The sequence below is a fragment of the Rhinatrema bivittatum genome, chromosome 1 (assembly GCF_901001135.1).
Source record: "Rhinatrema bivittatum chromosome 1, aRhiBiv1.1, whole genome shotgun sequence".
Lineage (NCBI taxonomy): Eukaryota > Metazoa > Chordata > Amphibia > Gymnophiona > Rhinatrematidae > Rhinatrema > Rhinatrema bivittatum.
In genome coordinates this window covers 98,274,585-98,297,317 of record NC_042615.1, presented here as the reverse complement: position 1 = coordinate 98,297,317, position 22,733 = coordinate 98,274,585, and the positions used below count along the sequence as shown (strand labels likewise).

The following is a 22,733-nucleotide window of genomic DNA, read 5'->3' as shown; positions in this document are numbered from 1 at the left end:
TATAGGTGTGCCTTAGACATAAAAGGTTGGAAACACTCTTTTAGAAGCAACAAATCATGTTTTCTGCACATGGTAATGTGCATAAATCATGTTTTATGTACACAAAATATTATTTATTATGGCCTTACGGTGATACATTGTACCTGACTGGATGTGAGCTAGAGCTGTTCTGGGAGGACCCTTTAGAATCTACCTGCACCTCTTTTTTTTTTTTTTTTTTGCATTTTTATTATAAAGCTGCTCACAAATTGCTGCTATCTTATGAACAGATTTATGATTTCTAAGGCTGGAGACCTGAGCATTAAGGCTGACTGGGTGACTCGTGACAAGCCCAAAAGAGTTGAGAGTAAAATGGCTTCTGAGCCAGTGAAGGAGGCCTCAGAAAAATGCCATTGCAATGCTTTCAGAGGAAGAGATTGTCAATATTTCAAAGGGAGTCTCAGCAGCTTTCTAAATTACAATCTGCTATGGATGAAATCTGAGACAACTTTGATTCTCATAGGCGGAGCACAAAACTGAAACGCAAGAGGATTCTGTTACTGACCTGCAGCGGATTCTGTTCCCGACCTGACTGGCAGAGCTGAGGAAGGAGAATGAGCAGCTCCTCTAATAAATAGAAGATGTGAAAAACAGGGAAGGCGGAAAAATCTGCAGCTTATAAGGTTAACCTGAAACAGTGAAAGAAGTGGAGCTGGTTCATATTTTTAAGCATCTACATCTAGGCCTGGACCTGCAACATTATATCCTAACATGCGAGCAGGCGCACAGAGTAGAACTACCAAAATAAAATGGCGGTTGATCGCATCCAGTGGTTGCCCGAACCTTGAATTGCTCTGACAAGATAAAACTTATTCAGGCTTTTCAAGCACGACAGCCAGTTGAATATGAAGGGCAGCGCTTATTGACATTTAATGATTACTTAAGCATGTTGCCTCGCAAAGGAAAGAAATGTCCCCCATATGTGCTGAGCTGTTTCATAAGAGAGTGAGCTTCAATCTATTTTTCCCTGCTAAACTTTGAGTCGGGCATGGTGGTAAAATATTCTATTTCACCTCTAAGCAGCAAGTGGAGCAATTTCTGCAGAAGCTGGAACAACCAATTTGGAATTGGAGTCCAGTTTTGATTATTCATTATGGACACTGTGTTTTCCATCATTTTAGGTGACACATTGAATGTACTTTCCAACTTCAGTTGATATCATGGAGTTTACAGTGGTTCATGGCACACTGTGTTCCAAAAATTGATGCCCACTCTTACTGGGTTTGAGAATTGACAGTATAGCTTCATTTTCAAGTAATGGTTTGGGATCTGGATATGCAGCTCTCATTCAATAACATTTTTCCTTCTTTTTTTTTTCTCTTTATCATACAGCTGACTTGAGATGTCTTTTCTGGGACAGGTTTGTAATGCCCCACTGTATTCCAGACAGTTTCACTTTTATATACAATAAAAATATATTTATTGATTGATTTATTGTTACGCAGGCTATTGTTTTCTACTGTGCTCTTGGGGGGGAGGTCATATTGATAAAGTGTTTTTAAGGGGTCCTCACATGGGTGCATTCTCCTGGTTGCAGAAGTAAAGGGCATGTGGCAGAAACAATGGGGGAGTTCTCCCTTGGAGCAAGAGGGGAATTGGTTAAAATGTTTTGTTGACTGGTATGTTGGATGACTGCATATGTATGATGTTTGTATGGGGGTGAAGAGCTTGGATTGGTGGGAGATCACTTTAGGTTTATTTGGATTATGATATATATATGATATTGGTTGGGGGTGGTAGTTTGGGTTGATGGGGGACTACTTTAAGTTCCACTGGATTATGGGTGATGGGCTGTTAGCTTTTACAGTTGGTGGGTTCCCAAATCCTTTTGCCCTTCTATCCCTAGGTGACAATGGCTAATGTGAAAATTGCTATCCTCAATGTTGATGGTATACATTCACCTATTAAACGCACCAAGATATTTACTTTCTTGAAGAAAGCACAGGTTCAGGTTGCCTATTTGCAGGAAACATATTTGACTGATGCAGAACATTTAAAATTGAGGAAAGATTAGATATATTTGGTTTTACCTCTATCTCCAGAAGGCAGAGAGGAGTGGCAGTTTTAATAAACAAAATCTTTCCTTTATATTGGAAAGAACTGTTAAAGATGAGGCAGGTAGATTTATTTTCTTGCTTGGAACCTTGTACAGGGTTAAACTGCTGTTGATTTACCACATAGCTACTTGACTGTCGGTCTGGATGAGGACCACCCTGTCAGCTAGCCGATCCTGGAAGGATGACAGAGCATACCAAATTGCCCACAGCTCCAAGAAGTTGATCTGACACAGAGCTTCTTGGGTGGTCCAGAGGCCTTAGGTGTGGAGGCCGTCGACATGGGCCCCTCAACCCAGGTGGGAGGCATCCGTGATAAGCACGATCTGGGTGGGCGGAGCATGGAAGGGAATGCCCTGCTCCAGATTGGAAGGAGTTCTCCACCAAGACAGGGAGGTCCTGAGAGAGGGGGAGACTTAGATGCGAACTTGAATTCCCTGGATGGCATGTCGCACACTGAGATCACAGGGACCACTGGGCCCGGCGCATGTGGAGACGGGCAAAAGGGGTGACATGGATGGTCACAGTCATGTGTCCTAGTAGCTACAGCATATGCTGTGCTGATAATCTCTGGCGCTGCTGGACTTTCCCCACCAGGGACATCAATGTGTCTGTCCTGTCATGGGGCAAAAAAGCTTTCGCCTGCATCGCATCTAACACGGCTCCTATGAAGTTCAGCCATGACAACGAATGAAGTTGGGACTTAGTAATTGATCAGGAACCCAAGGGACTTCAGAACCCGAATGGTGCGGTGAAGTGACTGCAAAGCTCCTGCCTGGATCCCCCACTGGCGCAAATAGGCCCTGATCACGGTCAGACACTTTGTGAAGACCCACAGTGCAGAAGCCAGGTCAAACTGGAGCTTGCAGTACTGAAAATGTTGATGACTCACCACAAAGCAGAGATATTTCCTGTGATCTGTGAAGTTTCCGATGTGTGCATAGGTCTTGTAGGTCGAGGGAGCAAAGTCAGTCCCCTCTTTGCAGGAGGGGATTCAGGGTGCCCAGGGATACCATCTTGAACTTTTCTCTTTGGAGAAATCTATTCAAGGCTCACAGATTGAGGATGGGGCGGAGGCCTCCTGTTCTCTTTGGAATCAAGAAATAACGGGAGTAAAACCTCGATCCTGCTGGTCCCAAGGGACAGGCTCCACAGCCCTGGCCATTAAGAGGAAAGAGAGGTCTGCTAGGAGCAACTCTGGATGCAAGATGAGATCCCAAAATGGACATGGGGGCGAATCCTGCAGATCCTCCACAAGGTTCATCCTGTAACTGTGACGGATGATAGCCAGGACTCATTGGTGCGAAGTCACAGATAGCCACTGGTCCGCAAAGAACTGGAGGCAGTCCCTGATTGGTGGGCCCTCTGGTTGAAAACCCTAGCTTGTGCTCCCTCTGCAGCCAGTCAAAACCCTAGTGGGGCTAGTCTGAGGCAGGGGCTGAGGCTTGGGGGCCCGCTGCTGCCAGGACCTGCCCCTAGAACTGACCTGCTGCGGGCAGGAGCAAGGGGCAGGAGGATAGTACTTTCTCAGCCTGTAGAAGGGCCTTCTTGGACCCAGTCTCAATGACCTCTTGGAAGAGGAAGCAAATACACAGGCCAACAGATGCTGAAGTGTCTCATGGTGATCCTTCAGCTGTGCGACCGCATCCTTCACTTCGTCACTGAAAAGGTTATCCTCGGTGCAAGGTAAGTAAGCCAGCCTTTCCTGAACCACAGGACAAAAGGTCCAAGACACGGAGCCAAGCAAGACGCCTCATAGAAATACCGGCGGCCACAACTCGGCCTGCCATTTCAAAGATGTCATAGGTAGGCCGCACTTCATGCTTTCCGCACTCCAAGCCCTTCTGAGCAATGGATATAAGTGCGTCCTGGGGCTGTTGGGGTAGGCTGTCTGCCACCTCCAGGATCTGCTTCTAGAGATTACATGTATATTGGGTCATGTACAGACAATAGGAGGTGATACGGGCTACTAACATGGAGCCCTGAAACACCCTCCTTCCCAATACAGAAAAAAATATTTCAGGATGGCAGGTTCCTGAGCTGTTCATGAACTCTATGAGACTGGCCTCCATGTAAATTTATATTCTTCCTCCAGTTGTGGCCTTTGATTCAGGTGATATAACCAAAACACTGCAGTGTCAGGCATTTGGCACCACATAGATACTTTTGCATTTAACATTTATCGTGACACTTTCACATTGAAGATCTGCTGGAACTGTCGATGTAGTAAACTTGATATCATATGAGGATACCTTTTATCTTCAAGCGGCAATGGTTAGTCCTAAATTCCATCCAGCAGACTGTGAGGATTCTATTTACTAAAAACTAAGTATTTTTGCATTACTTTTATATTATGGGCTTATGATATGAAGTGCACAAAGATTCTTTAGAATACATTAACAATATTGAGCACTGATTATCTTTTTCTATATATTTCTTTTATAATTATGTCTAAGTTGACACCAGATTATGGCACTGTGCCTTTGAGTGACATGAAAGACACTTATATGATACCAATCTAGTCAGTTTTCATCCTGCAGATCCTCTAACCTACCACCACTCCTCCTCTGTGGCATGTGGCATGCCCAGCCCTGCCTGTCCTCCCACATCATGTCAGGTCTGGTCACACCTCTTTAAAGTTGTGTATTCTGTTCCTACATGTGCCAGAGCAGAAGTTGGCACACCGCCAAAGTGCAGAAACAGCAAAACCTGCCGCACTCATATCAAAGCCAGCTCAGTGTCAATCCCTGCCCTCCAGCTCCTACCAATTGCTGCATGACTGAGCCACAAAGTGACTCTGGAATGGAGAATGGCATTGACTGTCGGGCAAGGGTTGCCCTCATTCTCTTAGGAGATGGGAGGCCTCAGTTGTCCCAGGAGGAGGTGCATTGTGCAATGTTGATATGGTAACAGCAACAACATCCAGGTATGGCGAGCGGTGTCTTTTGCTTACTTGCAGGCACGGTCTCTGAGTTTTCAATTCCTTCTCAGTTGTTAATCTCTGCTGTGTCACTCACAGAGAAGATGCTGTGAGCAGTTATCTCCTCATTGCCTGTGATGCTGTGTGGAGCTTCAGCCTTTTTTATTTCAGCATTCTGGGAAGTAGCCTGGACTGGTAAAGGCTGCTGCATGCTTGTGTGCAAAACATTTATTCTGTCCTAGACCTTTTTTCTACTTTCTTACGGGCCGATTCAGTATGGTGCGCTTGGCAGAGCGCACTGTTAGCCCTCGTTTGGCCACGCGTTTTCGACGCGCTATTTTTACCCCTTATAAAGTAAGGGGCAATAGCGCGTCGAAAACGCGTGGCAAACCCCCCCGAAACCAATAGCGCCTGCAACATACAAATGCATGTTGATGAGCCTATTAGTTAGTCCCGCGAGATACAGAAAGTAAAATGTGCAGCCAAGCCGCACATTTTACTCTCAGAAATTAACGCCTACCCAAAGGCAGGAGTTAATTTTGGCTGGCATCGGGAAAGTGTACAGACAAGCAGAAAAAAACTGCTTTTCTGTATACCCTCCGACTTAATATCATAGCGATATTAAGTCGGAGGCCCCAAAAATAAAAAAAAATAAAAAATCTTAAAAAAATAAAATCTGCCCGCGGCCCGTGGGTTGGAAAACGGATGTGGCTGTCAGCAGTTCAACAACTGACGCCGGTAAAATTAAATGTCGGTTGTCAAACCTGCTGACAGCCGCTGCTTCTGTCAAAAAGGAGGCGCTATGGAAGCGCTAGTGTCCCTAGTGCCTCCTTTTTACCGCAGGGCCTAATTTGCATACCTTTCCTTAGTGAATAGGGCACCCAGGAGAGTAGCTTGGGTGCACCTCGGGAGAGCAGGCGCTCGCCAGCTCTCCCACATGGTTTATTGTATCGACCCATTGGTTCTAAAACAAATCTTCTTCCAGTGCATATAGGAGAATGCTAGATATCAAGGTCAGTAAACAGTTTGTAAGTAATCCCTTAATACATTTGCCACTAGCTTTGGATAGAAACGCCCCTTTTATCAGATCAGTAGAGGATTACCCATGCTTTCTTTCCTAAGCCTCTTAAAAAGACTCTTGGATCTTGGCAAGCATTTGCATTTAAATTTCAGTCAAATATAAAAATATCTGAAGAGAAAACAAAGGTGTATACAAAAAAATACACAGTAATAAAAAAAAGAAAACTAAAGTAAATTCAATATAAACACTTCAAAGAGACCACACAACTGAGAAGATTCAAGAGAAAAATACTTAGGGGGCTTTCCATAGGTATACAACTATACAGAAAAATGTAAAAAGAGCAGGACGATATATTAAACCCATCGGAAGTAGAAGATAGTTCCATTCAGAAAAAGGAAGTATTAGAACTGAATCAGAAACATCAAGAGAAAGTCCAATTGAGCATTTTACAGAGTTCCCCTAAAGAGTTTAGTACACCAAAAATAAATAAAATGGATAAAGAAAAGAATGGGAATATTAAGGTAGTTATTGATGTAGAAAATATCTCAAAGCCGGCATGTATCACCTTGGAAACACTATGGAATTACATGGTTAAGCTAGATATATCAATTAATAAGCTAACCGAAGTAGTAATGCAGACATCTATGTCATCTGTATCAAATACTGCAGAATTAGAAGAACAGAAAAAGGAAGTGAATATATTAGAGAAAAGAATATTACAAATAGAAAAGATACAAAGTCAACAAGTTACATCAGAAGAAGTTGTGAGTAGAAGATTGGAAATATTAGAAAATACTGTGAGATCTTTGGACATTAGAGTCAACAATTTTCCTATAATAAGAAAGATTAATCCAATTGAATTATTCAGGAACTATCTGATGCAAATATTAAAAATGTCTGAGAAAAGTCTTCCTGTTATTGTAAAGGCATTCTACTTAGGAGGAAAAAAGGTTAAAGTAGATCAGGATAGGAAAGTAGAAGAGGAAAAAGAACAAAAAGAACAAAATGAACAAGAAGCTATTAGTACTTCCATAGAATTGTCAGAACTTTTGCAAAAATCTCAGGATGAGATAATAGTTAAGTCTAGGAGGACATTATTAGTTCAACTGGCTTTCTCTACAGATAAAGACCTAGTAATGAGATCTTTCTTTCAGAATAGGACAACCACCTTTTATGGTGATAAAATATGGATATTTCCAGATTTAATGAAAATAACGCAAATACGTAGGAAGAATTTTCTACAGTATAGGGGGAAAGTCTTGGAAAAGGGTGGATATTTTAATTTGAAATACCCTTGTAGATGTTTAGTTAAACTGAATGGTAAAAACTATTCTTTTACGGATCCCGAAGAGTTAAAGAATCTTCTTGCATTATAATGTCCGGTAATGTATGAAATGGGATCAACGATGCATAATTACTATATGTATATTTTTATTTTTTCCTTTTGACCGTTCGATTCAAGAAGAAGCACTTCTATTTTCCTTAAATAATCCTATGAAAAGGACAAATAATCTTTCCAGTATGTAATTTTATTATGTTAAATGTTTATTCATTCGATTATATTACTAAGATGCATTTAAATATGTATTGTTAACTCTTGAATGAAAATAATAAAAAAGAGAATTAAAAAAAAAAAAAAAAGAAAAATGTAAAAAGAAAATTTATCTGAATCGTGACTTCTATGTGAATCGACTTACTGCAACTAATCCTAAGCTGTTGATCACAAGGCTAGTCTATAGCTACTTTCTTAGTCCAACAAAAATCTTAGTTTGAGATGGCTCAAAGAAAATATATTTAACTGAGGCTAATATTGCTATACATTCACATAGAAAACAAACTATGCACGTGGCACGAAATACTAACATCTCAGAGCACATAAAAAGAAACATCTTCCTGCACTTCCGAGTTGGCCTAGTCAAATCAGGAAATATCTAGACTTTAAACCCCTTAAATAAGGATTTAAAATTTTGAAAATACAGATGTAAAATAGAGTTCACATCTTGCAGGAATGCAAAAGTAACTTACAAACACCTGCTAGATACCTCTTCTGTAAATCTCTCCAGGAAGCCAGATAAGTCCAAGCTGTCTGTTGAGACATCCATAAGTTCCCCAGAAGCTGATATACCTTCCACCGAATTTTTTTCAGTGGGAAGGTAGAAAATCTTATTAGTAAGAGGCAAACCTTCCTCATGGACATGTAACATTTCCCTAAGGAAGGATTTAAAACGTTTCAATGGTGAAATAAGAGGGATAAGGGGAAATTTCAATACACACATAGTTTTAAAACTCTAGTTGAATTTTCTAAGTTTTACAGCCTCTGATCTTCAACAAATCTTTTTTTTTTTTTACTTTTAGTTTTCTCTTTCCCAGTCTCATGTTCTGTACCCTTCCTTCATCTATCCCTTAATTATCTTACTTTCTCTCCATTTTCCCTTTTTTCATCTCTCCCTCTTTCTTCACTAAACAGCACATGGTGCCTTCACAGAACACACATCAGTGAAATCCTTAAACAATGCACACATATACTACTTTTTAAAAGGTGAGACAATGCGTCCTTTCTGAAGATACTATATGTGCACTAAAGGGTATAAACTCACTGCTTGTGCTTCCAAGTGGCTGACTGGCCAAGTCCCTTGCGTTAGGCTAGAGTCTCCCTCTCCAGGAGTTCATCTCTTGTTCTCCTGCACAAGAGCAGAAAGCTCCTACCTAAAGAAAGAGATGTGTTGCACTGTACCCCTAAGGTGTGAGCATAAGCACCCTTCCTCCAGTACAATGCACACTACACATCTGGCCCAGCAGGATACAGAAAAGCAGCAGCACCTCTAGCTTTTATTTAATTTAATTTATTTTATTTAAGGCTTTTATATACCGACTTTCTTGATACAAATCAAATCAACTCGGTTTACATCGAACAAGGCCGTAACTATAACCAAACCAAACAACAAGAGACAAATTGAAGGAGTATAAAGTTACATTATAACAAGGATGCCTTAACTGGGAGTAGGAAACAAGAAAGGGGGAAATGAAGATAAAGTGCAATATACAAGAGAATATGTGAAGGGCAAGGAGCCGTCCTCGTAGTAACTTGTAACATGATTTAGCATTTATTTCCTTAAATAATTACTGGAACAATTCAAGTCAAGCTGTTGGACAAGAGGAGGGGAAGGCTCGGCAGAACAGCCATGTCTTTAGTTTCTTTTTAAAAGTTAGTAGACAAGTTTCTTGCCTGAGATCCGGAGGCATGGTGTTCCAGATGGAGGGACCTGTGATAGAGAATGTCCGGTCTCTGATGTTTGAGTGGTGCACAACTTTGATAGAAGGAACATGTAAGGATCCCTTGTAGGCATCCCTTAAAGGTCTGGCCGTCGAGTGCAGTTTGAGAGGGTGTAGCAGATCAAGGTGATCAGATCAAGGTGATCTTACTCAGGTGCTCAACTTTATAAGCAGATCAAGGTGATCCATGGAGACAGCCGAGCCCAGATGTGTGGGGAGCCATAGACATGTCATACCACACTGAGTGGGCCTGGTACATGTTTTGCAACTCTCCCTGTTCCTCAGCGTGCAGTAACTGACTAATTCTTTTGCCTCCTCCTGTCCCCTTGGGCTTGCTGAACATGAAGCCAAACTGCAGACCAATTACCTGAGGCATGGTGAGGAGGAAGAAGAGAGCATGCAGCCCAGGACTGACACTCACAATGGCAAGGAAAAATGCTGAGAGATGGGATGAAGTGGCAGGGAAGGGGGAAAGAATAGGGGAGGAATGTTGGGGAAGGAAGAAATGCAGGGGATAGGCAAAAGGCAAGGGGAAAATGCAGGGGGTGGGAAGATGCAGGAACAGATGTTGGAGGAGGAAGGAGGAAAGAAAGAAATGGAGGACTGATAGAGGCAAGGGTTAAGAAATGCGGAGGAATGAGAAAGGAGGCATTATTTATTAATTTAGTACCATATTATTTGATACCTCATTTTCCTATCATAATAAGCCTTAAAGCATTGAACAACAAAAACACACTGACTGCATTAGATATGACAAAGATTATGTAAACTTTTGCTATAAGATTAAGACTTGGCTCTTTTCTAATCAATAATGTCAGATGCTTTATATATTAATATTGGTTGACAGTTTTATTAAAAAATAAGATGTGTGATTGAGGGTGGAGTTAAATGGGTTGGGTGTTATGTATGAGATTTCTGAAATATTAAAGCAGAGTTGCTTACCTGTAACAAGTGTCCTCCAAAGACAGCAGGATGTTAGTCCTCACACATGGGTGACATCATCAGATGGAGCCTGGCACAGAAAACTTTTGTCAAAGTTTCTAGAAATTGACAGACACACTGAGCATGCCCAGTAAGTCACCCTCCATGCGTCCACACACAGTCCCTCTTCAGTCTTACAATATAGAATTTGCGAAAAAATAAAATAACAGATTGAAAGAAACCCACCTCCACGGGGTGGCGAGTGGGTTTTGTGAGGACTAACATTCTGCTATCCTTGGAGAACACCTGTTACAGGTAAACAACTCTGCTTTCTCCAAGGACAAGCAGGAAGGTAGTCCTCACACAAAGGTGAATATGTAGCTACAGGCTGCTTGCAACATAGGCAGCATTTAACAGGGGCAAATATGCACAACTAGAGCTGCTAAAACTTTGGGAGCAAACCTGTACCCAAAGAAAGGGTCCAAGGAAAGAAGAGTTGGGTTTTCATATCTGAAATAGATTACAGAGGACAAACTGACCGAAATGTCTGACACGTCGCCCATCTTTGCCCAGACAATAAGGAGAATGGAACAGCTCCCCTATGAGGAAAGACTAAAGAGGTTAGGACTTTTCAGCTTGGAGAAGAGATGGCTGAGGGGGGATATGATAGAGGCGTTCTAAATCACGAGAGGTCTAGAATGGGTAGATGTGAATCAATTATTTACGCTTTCAGATAAGAGAAAGAATAAAGGGCACTCCATGAAGTTAGCATGTGGCAGATTTAAAACTAATCAGAGAAAGTTCGTTTTCACTCAACGCACAATTAAACTCTGGGACTTGTTGCCAGAGGATGTGGTTAGTGCAGTTAGTATAGCTGTGTTTAAAAAAGGATTGGATAAGTTCTTGGAGGAGAAGTCCATTACCTTTTATTAATTAAGTTGACTTAGAAAATAGCCACTGCTATTACTAGCAACAGTAACATGGAAAAGACTTAGTTTTGGGGTATTTGCCAGGTTCTCATGGCCTGGATTATTTATTTATTTAGATTTTTTTTTAGAATTTTTTTATATACCGACATTCTCGATACAAATATCAAATCAAATCAAATCAAATCGGATTAGCCACTGTTGGAAACAGGATGCTGGGCTTGATGGACACTTAGTCTGACCCAGTATGGCATGTTCTTAATAATGAAAAACGAATGTGTGGAGAGAACTCCAGGTTGCCGCTCTGCATATCTAATGAACGGGTACAACATGCAAGTGAGCCACTGAAACAGACATGGCCCGAAACAAATGAGCCTTGATGTGGCCCTCGTTGTAGTCCCGCTTGAGCATAGCAGTAAGAAATACAGTCCGCTAGCCAATGGGATAAGTTCTGTTTGGACACTGCGACTCCCAACCTGTGTCTGTTGAAGGAGATAAAGAGTTTAATAGACAGACAGTGAGGTACTGTTCGTTCCAGGTAAAAGGCCAGGGTCCTTTTACAATCCAGAGTGTGAGTGTGAGGACTTGGAAAAAAGGTAGACAATACAGTGGATTGATTGAGATGGAATTCTGTGACCATCTTTGGAAGGAACTTCGGGTATGTACGCAGAACCACCTTATGACAAAATTTTGTATAAGGTGGATATGTGCCTCATTGTAAACCGTTGTGATGGTACTTTACTGAACGACGGTATAGAAAAGATTTTAAATAAATAAATAAATAAATAAATAAATAAATATGACACAAAAGCCTGAAGCTCACTGACCCGGCTCGCTGAGCTGACCACCACCAAGAAGCTACCCTTCCAGGATAGGTACTCCAGATCAAAAGATCGCAGGGGCTCGAACGGAGCCCTCATGAAATGGGACAAGACCACACTGAGGTCCCGAGAGACCGCTGGGGGCCGTGTCAGAGGCTTAAATTGCAAAAAGCCTCATATAAAATGCCCTACAAGTGGATGGGTGGAAATGGAAGAGCCATCCATCCCCTGATATGCCCCGAAGACACGGAGGTGAACTCTCAGCAAAGTGGTTTTCAAGCCAGTCTCGGAGAGGTGCAACAGGTAGTCCAAAAGCTTTGGTGGGGAACATGAGAACGGGTCCAGACTGTGCACTCCACACCAAACTGAGAACCTCTTCCACTTGAGATTGTAAGATCTCAAGTGAAAGGCTTCCTGGACTCCAAGAGAACCTGAGACACGTCATCCAAAAGGCCCAGGGCCTGCACGGTCACCCGGTCAACATCCATGCCGTGAGGGACAAGGTTCGGAGGTTAAGGTGGCGTAGCTTGCCCTGGTCCTATATGATCAGCTCTGAAGCAGTCCCCAGCCGGATCGGAGGGCATGAGGCCAGTTCCCGTAAAAGCGGGAACCAAATCTGGCATGGCCAAAAGGGTGTGATCAGGATCATGGTGCCTCTGTCCTGTTGGATGAGCTTTTGAAGTGTCTTCGAGACCAATGGCAGGGGAGGATAAGCGTACAGAAGACCGGTGCCCCAGTGATGTGAAAAGGTATTCGACACCAATCCCCTGCCCACTTGGTCCAGGGAGCAGAAATGATCCACTTAATTGTTTTCTGGGGAAGCGCACAGATCGATGTCTGGGTCTCCTCCACAGGCGGAAAATGCGGTTTGCAACCTTCTGTTTCAGGGACTATTTGTGGGGTCAGAAGGCCCGACTCAATGAGTCTGCCAGGATGTTGTCTGTCCTCGGGAGGTACACGGCTCGGAGGAAAATGCCCCTCATGAGAGCCCAGGACAAATCTGCACTGCCTCTTGGCAGAGGAGGTACGATCCCATCCTGCCTTGCTTGTTCAAATACCACATCGCCACTTGATTATCGGTTTGAACCAGGACTACTTTTGTTGATCGCCCTGAGGGCGAAACGGATCACTTGTAACTCCAGGAAGCTTATCTGGAAATATCGCTCCTGCACGGACCAATGGCCCTGGGTGCTTAGGCCTGCAACATGGGCTCCCCAACCCGTGTGAGATGCATCTGTAGTGAGGATGATCTGGGGCTGAAAGACCTAGACAGGCATCCCCTTCTCCAGAATGGATAAAGTTTCCCACCACATGAGGGATTGCCAAAGTGCAGTGGTGACTAGGATACGACCCCCAGCATCTTGGGTGGCTTGGCGCCACTGTGAGCGCGACATCCACTGTGCCCTGTGCATTTGCAGCCGAGCAAACAGTGTGACATGAACTGTCACTGCCATGTACCCCAAAAGGCACAGATATCGGTGTGCCAAAACATGAGGGCTGCAGGAGACTACCCTTGCCAGAGAAGCGAGGGTCATTACCTGGTCTTGGGGTAAGAAGGTCTTCCTCTGGACACTACCCAACCTGGCTCCAATGAAGTCCAATTGTAGTGATGGCTGGAGATGGGATTTCGGGTAAGTTGATTAGAAATCCCAGGCCCTCCAGGGCATGTATGGTAGAATGTAGGGAATGCAACGCCCCCTGCCTGGAATCACTCTTGATGATCCAATCATCGAGGTAAGGGAAGGCATGTACCTCTTGCCTCCTGAGATAGGCCACCACCACCAATAGCAATTTTGTGAAGACGTGGGGTGCCAACACCAGGCCAAAAGGCAGCACCGGATACTGGCAGTGTTCCTCTTCTACCAAGAATCAAAGATACCTCCAATCTGAGGGAGAAATGGAGATATGGGCATATGCATCTTTGAGATTGAGGGAGTAGAGTGAGGAGCCAGATCAGGGTTCCCAACGAGACCATCTTGAATTTTTCTCTTACAAGAAAATGGTTTAATGCCCTCATATCTAGTATGGGGCAAAGGCTACCAGTTTTCTTGGGAATCAGGAAATACCTGGAGTAGAATCCATCTCCCTGCTGGCCTAGCGGCACTGGTTTGACTGCTCGAGTATCTGCTGGTTCTCTGCATCTCTCCACCAAAAGCACCAAGGAGAATGGGGAGGAGTCCTTTGGAAATGCAAACTGTACCCCTGCCTTACGACAGACAGGACTCATTTGTCCGAGGTGACTGAAATCCATCGGTCGGCAAAGAGCTGCAGGCAGCTCCCCACTGGGGGTGGGGGCAATAGGTGTCTTGGGGTAGGGTTTGCTGGCTCAAACCCCCTCGCCACCAGTCAAAACCCTGAGGCAGGATTCTGAGGTGGGGCAGGGGCTGGTTGAGGAGAACGGGGCTGCCGTGCCCTTGATCTAGCTGGCGCCCGCTGGGGTCTTGCTCTGGATGTTGGCGGATAATACTTTCGTGGCCGGTAAAATGGGCATCTTGTATACTGTCTGGGAGGCTTCTTGCCCGAGGGCTGAATGTCCAAAGTGCTGGCTGACAACTGTTGAAGGGTTTTGTGATAGATGGTGGCACAAGAGAAGGACTATTTAATTTTGTCCCCAAAGAGGTTCTCTCCTGTACAGGGAAGATCCGCCAGACGATCCTGCACTTCAGGGCAGAGGTCGGAAAGGCACAGCCAGGCCATGCGATAAGCCCCAATGCTGGCCGCCACAACCCTTATTGCGGTTTCAAACACATCATACACAGAGCGGACTCCATGCTTGTCACATTCCAGGCCCTGTTGAACTACTTTCTCAAACTTGTCCTAAAATTGTTGTGGGCGATGTTCCACCAAATCTTGGACTTGTTTCCAGAGGTTTCTGGAGTATTGGCCTATATAAAGTTGATAGCAGGCAATCCTGGGCTGCCAACATTGAGCCCTGGAATACCTGCCATCCAAGAGCGTCAACAGCTCTGTGTTCACGACCCAGAGGGAGGCTGAAGCTCGAGTCCAGATCCTCTTTGCCTTCTTCAAGTTCGATTCCACTATCACAGACTGGTGTGGAAGCGGCCAGCATTCAAAACCTGTGATGGGCTGGACTAGATATACCGCATCTGTCTTCCAGTTCACTGGAGGGATGGAGATGGGATGTTCCCAGAGACAAATGACTAGCTACTTAACAAATGTCATGTACTGGCACAGCCACCACTTCATTAAGACCATCAATAAATTGCAGGATCTCTAACATTTTATGTCTAAAATCTTGCTCTGTTAAGAGCTGGAAAGGCACAGACTCCGCCATGGCCTTCACAAATCTAACAAAAGTCAGATCCTCTGGTGGGGACTTACGCCTCTCCTCTGATAGAGAGGGTTCGGAAGGCAGGTCCCCAGATTACTCTGTGGAGGAAACTGATGCCTCTCCCTCCCAAGGATTATGTGGGGCTTCCTCCTGACTTTGAATGCCCGGAGACACATGAGGGGGAGCCCCCACCGGATTCTTAAGCCGAGACCCCAGCAGTCTCGGGAGCATCAGTGGAACCGAAGTCGGCACTGAAGGCACCAGTGGATCCATAGGCATCGGGAGCGCTAGGGGAATCGATGGCTCCGAGGGTACCAGGTCCAAAGGCCCCGGAGGGCTAGCGCCTGTCAGGGCATCATGCTGTCAACCCCGATGGACCTTCCTCATCTAAGGAATCACGCACTGGAATGGGAACCAGTGGAGGCAGCAGCAATGCACCCTTCGATAGTGAAGGGACTCGGGGCATCGAAGCTGACTGCACCGGTAGACACCGAGCAGTAGGTCCAGCCGCTCCAACAGAAATGCAAGCACCACTAGAGTTGGCTCCTGCAGTGGTGGCGGCCCCGGTGGAACTGGAGGCTGAATGCCCTGCAGTGCCCGGCCAACCACCAGTCGCACACGTCTCTCCAACTCCTCCTCAAAGGCTGCCAAGGACAAGATGACTTGAGGAGGAGAAGGCAGAGGAACTGGATTGCCACCGGCATCGTGGTGGAGGGACATAACCCTCCACCGGTATCGATGGGGACCGCCAAGAATCCTCAGGATGTCCGGAGGGTGTACAACAGCCTCCAAAAGGGACCGCTTCAGGGCAGGCACAGATGACGTCGATGTCTTCCCATGGTCTGAGGTCTTTGAGGAGGAAGACTGGTGTCGGTGCTTCCTGGACTTTTCCTGGTGCTCACCTCAGTCCTATCCTGGAATCGATGGAGATGGAGAGAAACCTAATCTGGATCGTGAAGATATCAATCTTGCTCGGCTGGAGCTTGGTAGAGAGGGGACACAGAGGGGGTCAGGCCGAGATTCCCTTTCCTTGCGGCATTGAAGTCCCGGACACCAAAGTTGATGATTCTGATTTTTTAGTGCCGAACAGTTTCTCCATTTTTCCAGGCTTGCCCGACGACCCTTGGGGGTCATCTGGGCACAAAGGTTACAGCCACAGACGTCATGCAATGCCCCCAAACACATGAGACAGACCTTGTGGGGGTCTGTGATGGACATCGTCTGGGGGCACTGGGGGCAGTGGCAGAAGCCAGATGACGTCATGGCAAAAAGAACACGGTGCGCAGTTGATGCTCGGCAGCCACTGGGAGGCGATAATAGACTGCAAAGTACCAAAATAAACTACCAATACCATGAGAAAAGACGTGAAAACATGCATAGGGACCCAACGGGACTCGGGAAGGAAGAAAAAAAAGTTATTTTCCACAGCAAAAAAGTGCGAGCTCCACAGCCGAGAGGCTTTAGCTTCACGGAAAAAGACAGACTGAAGAGGGACCCCGTGTTGACGTGTGGAGGGCGGCATGCTAAGCATGCTCAGTGTGTCTGATGGTGTCACCCATGAGCAAGGACTACCATCCTCTTGTCTTTGGAGAATGGCACAAATGTTTATTGTTATTTGAAAGTTTATTATTCATGTTTATTTTACACCGCCTTTGGCGATTCCTGAGAACTGAAAAGGCAGTGAACCAGATATTTTAAATAAATTCATATAAACCCAATCTCAACCAGGTAACATCTGCATACATTATACATCAATTAAAAATCTCATCCGCCATTCCATACCATCGCAATCCTCCATCCCAGATGGAGGAATCTGAGGAGATGGAGGGTATAGGAGATAAAGAAAAAGGAATAGAATGGTATGAGAGACCCTATCAGCAAAGAAGCAACTGTGCTCACTCATTGGATCTCTGGGATTCACATGCAGTGTCATTCCTATGGGTTAAATGCTCTTACAGAGGCTTATGCTGATCACAATAGGTATGCAACATGACAGTCACAGAATCCAGGACTCTACTACATCAAAAGAAGATAAGGCAGTATGAGAAGCCTTCATCTCAGAATTTAATAAAGTTTCAATGTGGCTCCCTCTTCTGTCTCCAGTGTTGATCTTCCCTGTAATTCAATGCTTCTATACACATTGGATTTCGGGGTCTGTTGTCAAGGGGCATGATGCACAGCCTCATGGCTAAGTGAGTGGATGGGTTCAGGTGTCACAATCAATATCGCCTTCCTCAAGCTCTTCCCAGTTGTGTAGGCCCTGCAGATGTGAGGTACCTCATATTAAGCAGGAGGAGGATGATATTCTGGTGCGATAACACAGCAGTAGTTGAAATGATTAAATCGCCAGTCTGGTGGGGGTGGGTGGCAGGAGGGGGAATAAAAAGCCTAGTCATCCAGGTCTGGCCTCTCTCTTTATACTTGACCTTGCAGAGCTGTTTTCACTGAATCATAACATCAACCTAAAACTACTCTATATAACACCATGAAGTAAAAGTTCATCATTCATTTAAGACATCTTCTAATTAGAAAGTCAGATTTTTGGATCCTGTAAATTTTGACTTGAGTGAATAGTATGTGGTCAGTCAAGGTTTGGTAGAAATTATTTTTCTGATCATAATCCAAGATCAATATTTTTTGTTTAAAGAATCAGCATGGAGGGAAAAGGTAGGTCTCCAACTTGGAACTTAATATTTTTTCAAAAATCAATTTTTGTATCAACAAAATACGGTACTTATCCAGGATAGCTATCCAATTCAAACAGATCTTAGAATAAAATGTGGTCAAGACTTCTTCCATGATTCAAAGAAGTGCAGCCATTCCTATTATATATTTCAAAAATATTCTTTTGCATTATTATTTGTCCTCATCTAAAACAGAAGGCATAAGACCAATTTGACCGCAAATATATTTTTAATGCAATATGCATGTCTTCCTAAAAAGTCATCACACTACCCTCATTCCCTACTCCAACATGAAAAAGAAAAAGGGGTGGTGTGAGGTCCTCTTGGGCAGTCTTGCCTCCTGCCAGCAGAGGGTCTCTGTGGGCCTCAAACACTCTTAGTTAGTCCTTCCAGCTCTATGGCCCACAATTTCTGTTGGTGGCCACTTAGATCCTGTGTAGACACAGTTATATTCCAGGCTCACTGTCAATACTTTGCTAGAACTTGGTCCAACATGTGGTTCTTTGTTTAGTCCTACTCAGGGCCTGATTTAAGATTATGGAACCTATACACTGTGAACAGGGGATAAGGGCATTTCAAAGAACAGCAGGGGAAGTGCCCATTTTTAGATCTCTTCAGAATTGATGCCCAAGATATGCACCTATGTTTCCTATGCCTAAATCCAGCCTTGGACCTACTTCGTGGCCTTAGACTGTGGTCGTGTTTGCCCTACTTTGTTGCCTTATGTTTGGTCCTACATTTCTTGTTCCTGATTTGTCCTAGATTGCTTCATGTATCCTGTTCGTAATGTATCCAGACTGGTTCTGTGAGTGTCTTCATGTCTCCAGGTTTGAGTTTATCCTTGTCTCCACATATGCCTTGTGTTTCCTGTTGTCCTAGTCCTGCAGGCCACCAGCACCTGAGGGCTCAAACCGAGTAGAAGATGGCCATCACAAGCAGAAGACACCCTGTTAATGCTCCAGTTGCAACCCACCAATCTCACCTTGTCTGTGCACAGCCCACTCCTGATTTTGGGTTACACCCTCAGCAGTCCACACCATCATAAGTGGTAAACTAACAATATTTGAATATCATATCTACTAAAACTGCTGCAGTCTTGTTTCTCTCATAGGCTTAAGCAGTGTATGTATTACCGGGCAGAATTACGTATGCTGCAGTTTCTCCTGTAGCATTACGGTGCAAGTCTTTTGGTGATAGCTTCTCCAGAAAATTGCCACATAATGCTGCAGAATCAGTTCTATTCACCTGTGTTTTCCACCAGCACAATATAAAATGACTGGCTGAAAGCATGAGTGGAATTAATAAGTGTTTTTTTGTTGCTTTCTTTGTAAAATTATTTTTTTCTTTTCAATTTCATACTAGATTCATAAATTTAAAAGAAAAAAGTATTAATTTTTTTTCAATTTTGAGCTAGTTCCATTCATACTGGGGTCAATTTTGTAAAAGCCCATATACATTTGTAACCAAATACGCAGATAAGTCATACCAATTTTCAAAAAGAATGTGCATGCAAAACTTCCATAAGTTTCCATACTGAAAATTATTATTTTGGTTTCTAGCTTGTATACAGATATACCTATCCTAAAAATGTGGTTGCCCTAGCTCAAATGATTTGGAAGATATCTGTATAGACAAAGCAAATGCATAAGAAAAATTTTAAAGGAATACACTAAAAATGAGTAAGTTGTTTTGCATTTGGGGCTCTAAAAATTGCTCCTGAATCTCCTTTTAGAGGAGGGTGATATTTAAAGGATGTAAAATGAGAACAATGGAGGTTTGCTAAATTTGATGTTTATAATATTATTTTTTTTCCAGTAGAGGTCAGCAAAGACTTAGAGCAGCATAAAACTGTTGAGAATGTTATTTCAAATGCATTTTTTCATTGATAATACAAACCTGCAATATCTGAGCCTCAATATATATTTTTGTCTGTTCCAGACATTTTCTTTTCAGTCTGCTAACTGATCAAATGTTCAGTATTTGTATATGTAATAGTGTAACCCTACCTTTACAAGTGGATTACACTTCCAATTTCTGTTAAGTTCTGATCCACTCATTGAAGGGCTGGGAACAAGTATTCTACGATGAAGACAGGCTTAACCTGTAAGGCCCTATAATTGAATGCACGGAAATAAAAGGTCAATAAACAACAACAAAAAAAAAACAAATGATCTAAAGTGATACCTTTTTATTGGACTAACTTAATACAGTGCATATCATCACTACCTCTTGGGAGCTAGCACTCCCTTTCTCAGGTCAAAACCAAAATAATCAGGTCAGAACAAAAGATGAACATAGAAGTGAATTCTAGATTACATTACAATGGTCAGTGAATGGGAGGGGGAAGGAACTGATAGGCTAGCAGGGTGACAAGACAGTGATAGCATATTGATGCACATAGGGAAAAATAATCCTAACTATAGAAATACAATGCTGGGTTCCGTATTAGAAGTCACCACCCAGGAAAAGGATCTTGGAGTCAAAGAAGACAATACATTGAAATCTTCAGCTCAGTGTATAGTGGCAGTCAAAAAAAAAAAAAAAAGCAAATAGAATGTAATGAGTTATTAGGAAAGGAATGAAGAATAAAAAGGAGAATATCATAATGTCTCTATATCCGTGGTGCAACTACATCTTGAGTACTGTATGCAGTTCTGTTCACCCCATCTAAAAAATGTTATAGCAGAACTAGAAAAGGTACAGATTTATGAAAGCCACCGCTTATTCCTGGGAATGAGTAACAAGGAATGGATCTACTCTTTAAGATCTGCCAGGTACTCGTGACCCAGATTGCTCACTATCAGAGATAGGATGAACATTTGGTTTGACTCAGTCTGGCACATCTTATGTTCTTAACTCTCAGGCCGATTCTGTAAAGTGCGCTCGGCCGCGTGTTTTCGATGGGAGTCTATAACCCCTTCTACTGTAAGGGATTTAGCGCTTCGAAAACTCAGAGCCAAATCCCCTGAAAACTAAAATTGTTCATCACATGCAAATGCATGTTGATGAGGCTATTAGTCAGTCACCCCGATTCAAAAAGTAAAATGTGTGTCTAATCCTCACAATTTACGCTCATAAAAGTATACAGAAAAGCAGAAAATACTGCTTGTCAGTACACCCTCCAACTTAATAACCTAGCGATATTTTAACAGCATCAGTTTTCTTAACCGATCGCTGTCAGCGGATTTGAAAACAGAAGCTCCTAAAATTTTAGCATCGGGTTCCTGAACCCGCTACCAGAACCATCTCTCCTGGGCCAAAGAGGAGCTAGGGGCGCGAAATCGTCCCTAGTGCCTCCTTTTAGTGTGACCCCGAATTTAAACATAGGATCGCGAGCCCAGGAGAGGTGGCTGGGCGCGTGTCGGAAGAGTGGGCGCTCAAAACGGAGCGCCCGATCTCCCGCATTTCCTACAGAATCGGCCTGTCTGTTAGCATGGTGTTTGCATTCTAGTAAGATTTAGGCTCAGAAACATACTTTTACGTAATTATAAGGAAATTACCATAATTGCCAGGTATGTTATCTAGTTTGTCCTTAAATTTTATATTTCACTCAGGAAATGCCAGTACTCCAAAGAATAGATTCACAGTGTTTCATTATTTATATTTTATTTTTCATTCATGTAACCAAGAAAAATAAAACGTTATGTGTTTTAGTTCCATAGAGCTAATAATTAATTATAAAACAAATAAACAAAATAATTTTGGGAGAAAGACTATAGAGATTCCATAGCATAGCTCATTTATTCCAGTGTTTCTCAACCAGAGTGCCCTAAGACCCTATCAGGTTTGCCACAGAATGAGAAATTGCTACTTACCTGATAATTTCCTTTTCTTTGGTATAGACAGGTGGATCCAGAACAAGTGGGTTATGCACCTCTACCAGCAGATGGAGACTGAGCAAAGCTGACATCATGGTATAAATACCCCTGCAATTTCATTAGCCCGCCAGTATTCTCTGCAAAAGCCAGATGTGGACAGACTAACAAAACTTGATTATTAACAGATAACCATTCCAGCACTCAGTCAACAGGAAATACAGAGCTCAGACAAACAATGTATTAAAACTAGTCTAGGGACTGGATTAACACTTACCAGTAACCCCTGGAAACACACAGGATTGCAGGAGGACAATAGCACAACCATCCGTCAACCAAAGGCAGGAAGGTGTATCCATATAGCTATACTAAAGAAAAGGAAATTATCAGGTAAGTAGTCATTTCTCATTTCTTAGCGTTTAGACAGGTGAATCCAGAACAAGTGGGATGTATCAAAGCTACTTCCAGTCAGGGTGGGAGGCTGCCCGTGGTCCAGTCAAAACTGCACAAGCAAAGGCTGCGTCCTCCTGAGCCTGCACATCCAGAAGATAATACCTGGAAAAGGCGTATAAGGACCATGTCACAACTCAGCAAACGTTGTCGGAAGACAACAATCTAACCTCCGCCCATGACACTGCCTGAACCCTAGCTGAATGAGCTCTAACCCGACTAGGCAATGGCTACTCAGCATCCACATACGCGGCTGTGAAAACCTCCTTAATCCAGCAAGCTATTATAGTCCATGAAGCCGGCTCATCCTGTTTACTTCCACCCCGAAGAACAAACAAGCAATCCATTTTCCTAAAATGTTAGAAACTTCCAGATACCTCATGATATGCTTCTTGACATCCAAGGGTTGCAACAGGTGATATACCTCCAAATCTCTTTCCCTGTCCTAAGATAGCAGGGAAATGGACCGAATGAGGTGAAAATCCAAAACCACTTTGGGCAAAAAGGAAGAACAGTA

General features: G+C 43.5%; 1 protein-coding gene across 6 annotated transcripts in view; it reads right to left on the bottom strand.

Annotated features, from left to right (window-relative positions):
* WDR17 (WD repeat domain 17) overlaps positions 1-22,733 on the bottom strand; it is a 533,217-nt gene that overhangs the window by 472,024 nt on the left and 38,460 nt on the right. For 4 of the 6 annotated variants that reach the window (XR_003852810.1, XM_029578033.1, XM_029577857.1 and 1 more), the window contains exon 1: positions 19,958-20,452. Coding sequence is in view for 3 of the 6 variants with exons in the window: in XM_029577857.1 (XP_029433717.1) it covers positions 19,958-20,008 (51 nt within the window). In the remaining 3 variants the exon portion in view is untranslated. Of the gene's footprint in view, positions 1-19,957; positions 20,453-22,733 lie in introns of those variants that run through there. The other 2 variants (XM_029578099.1, XM_029577946.1) reach the window with 1 other exon arrangement.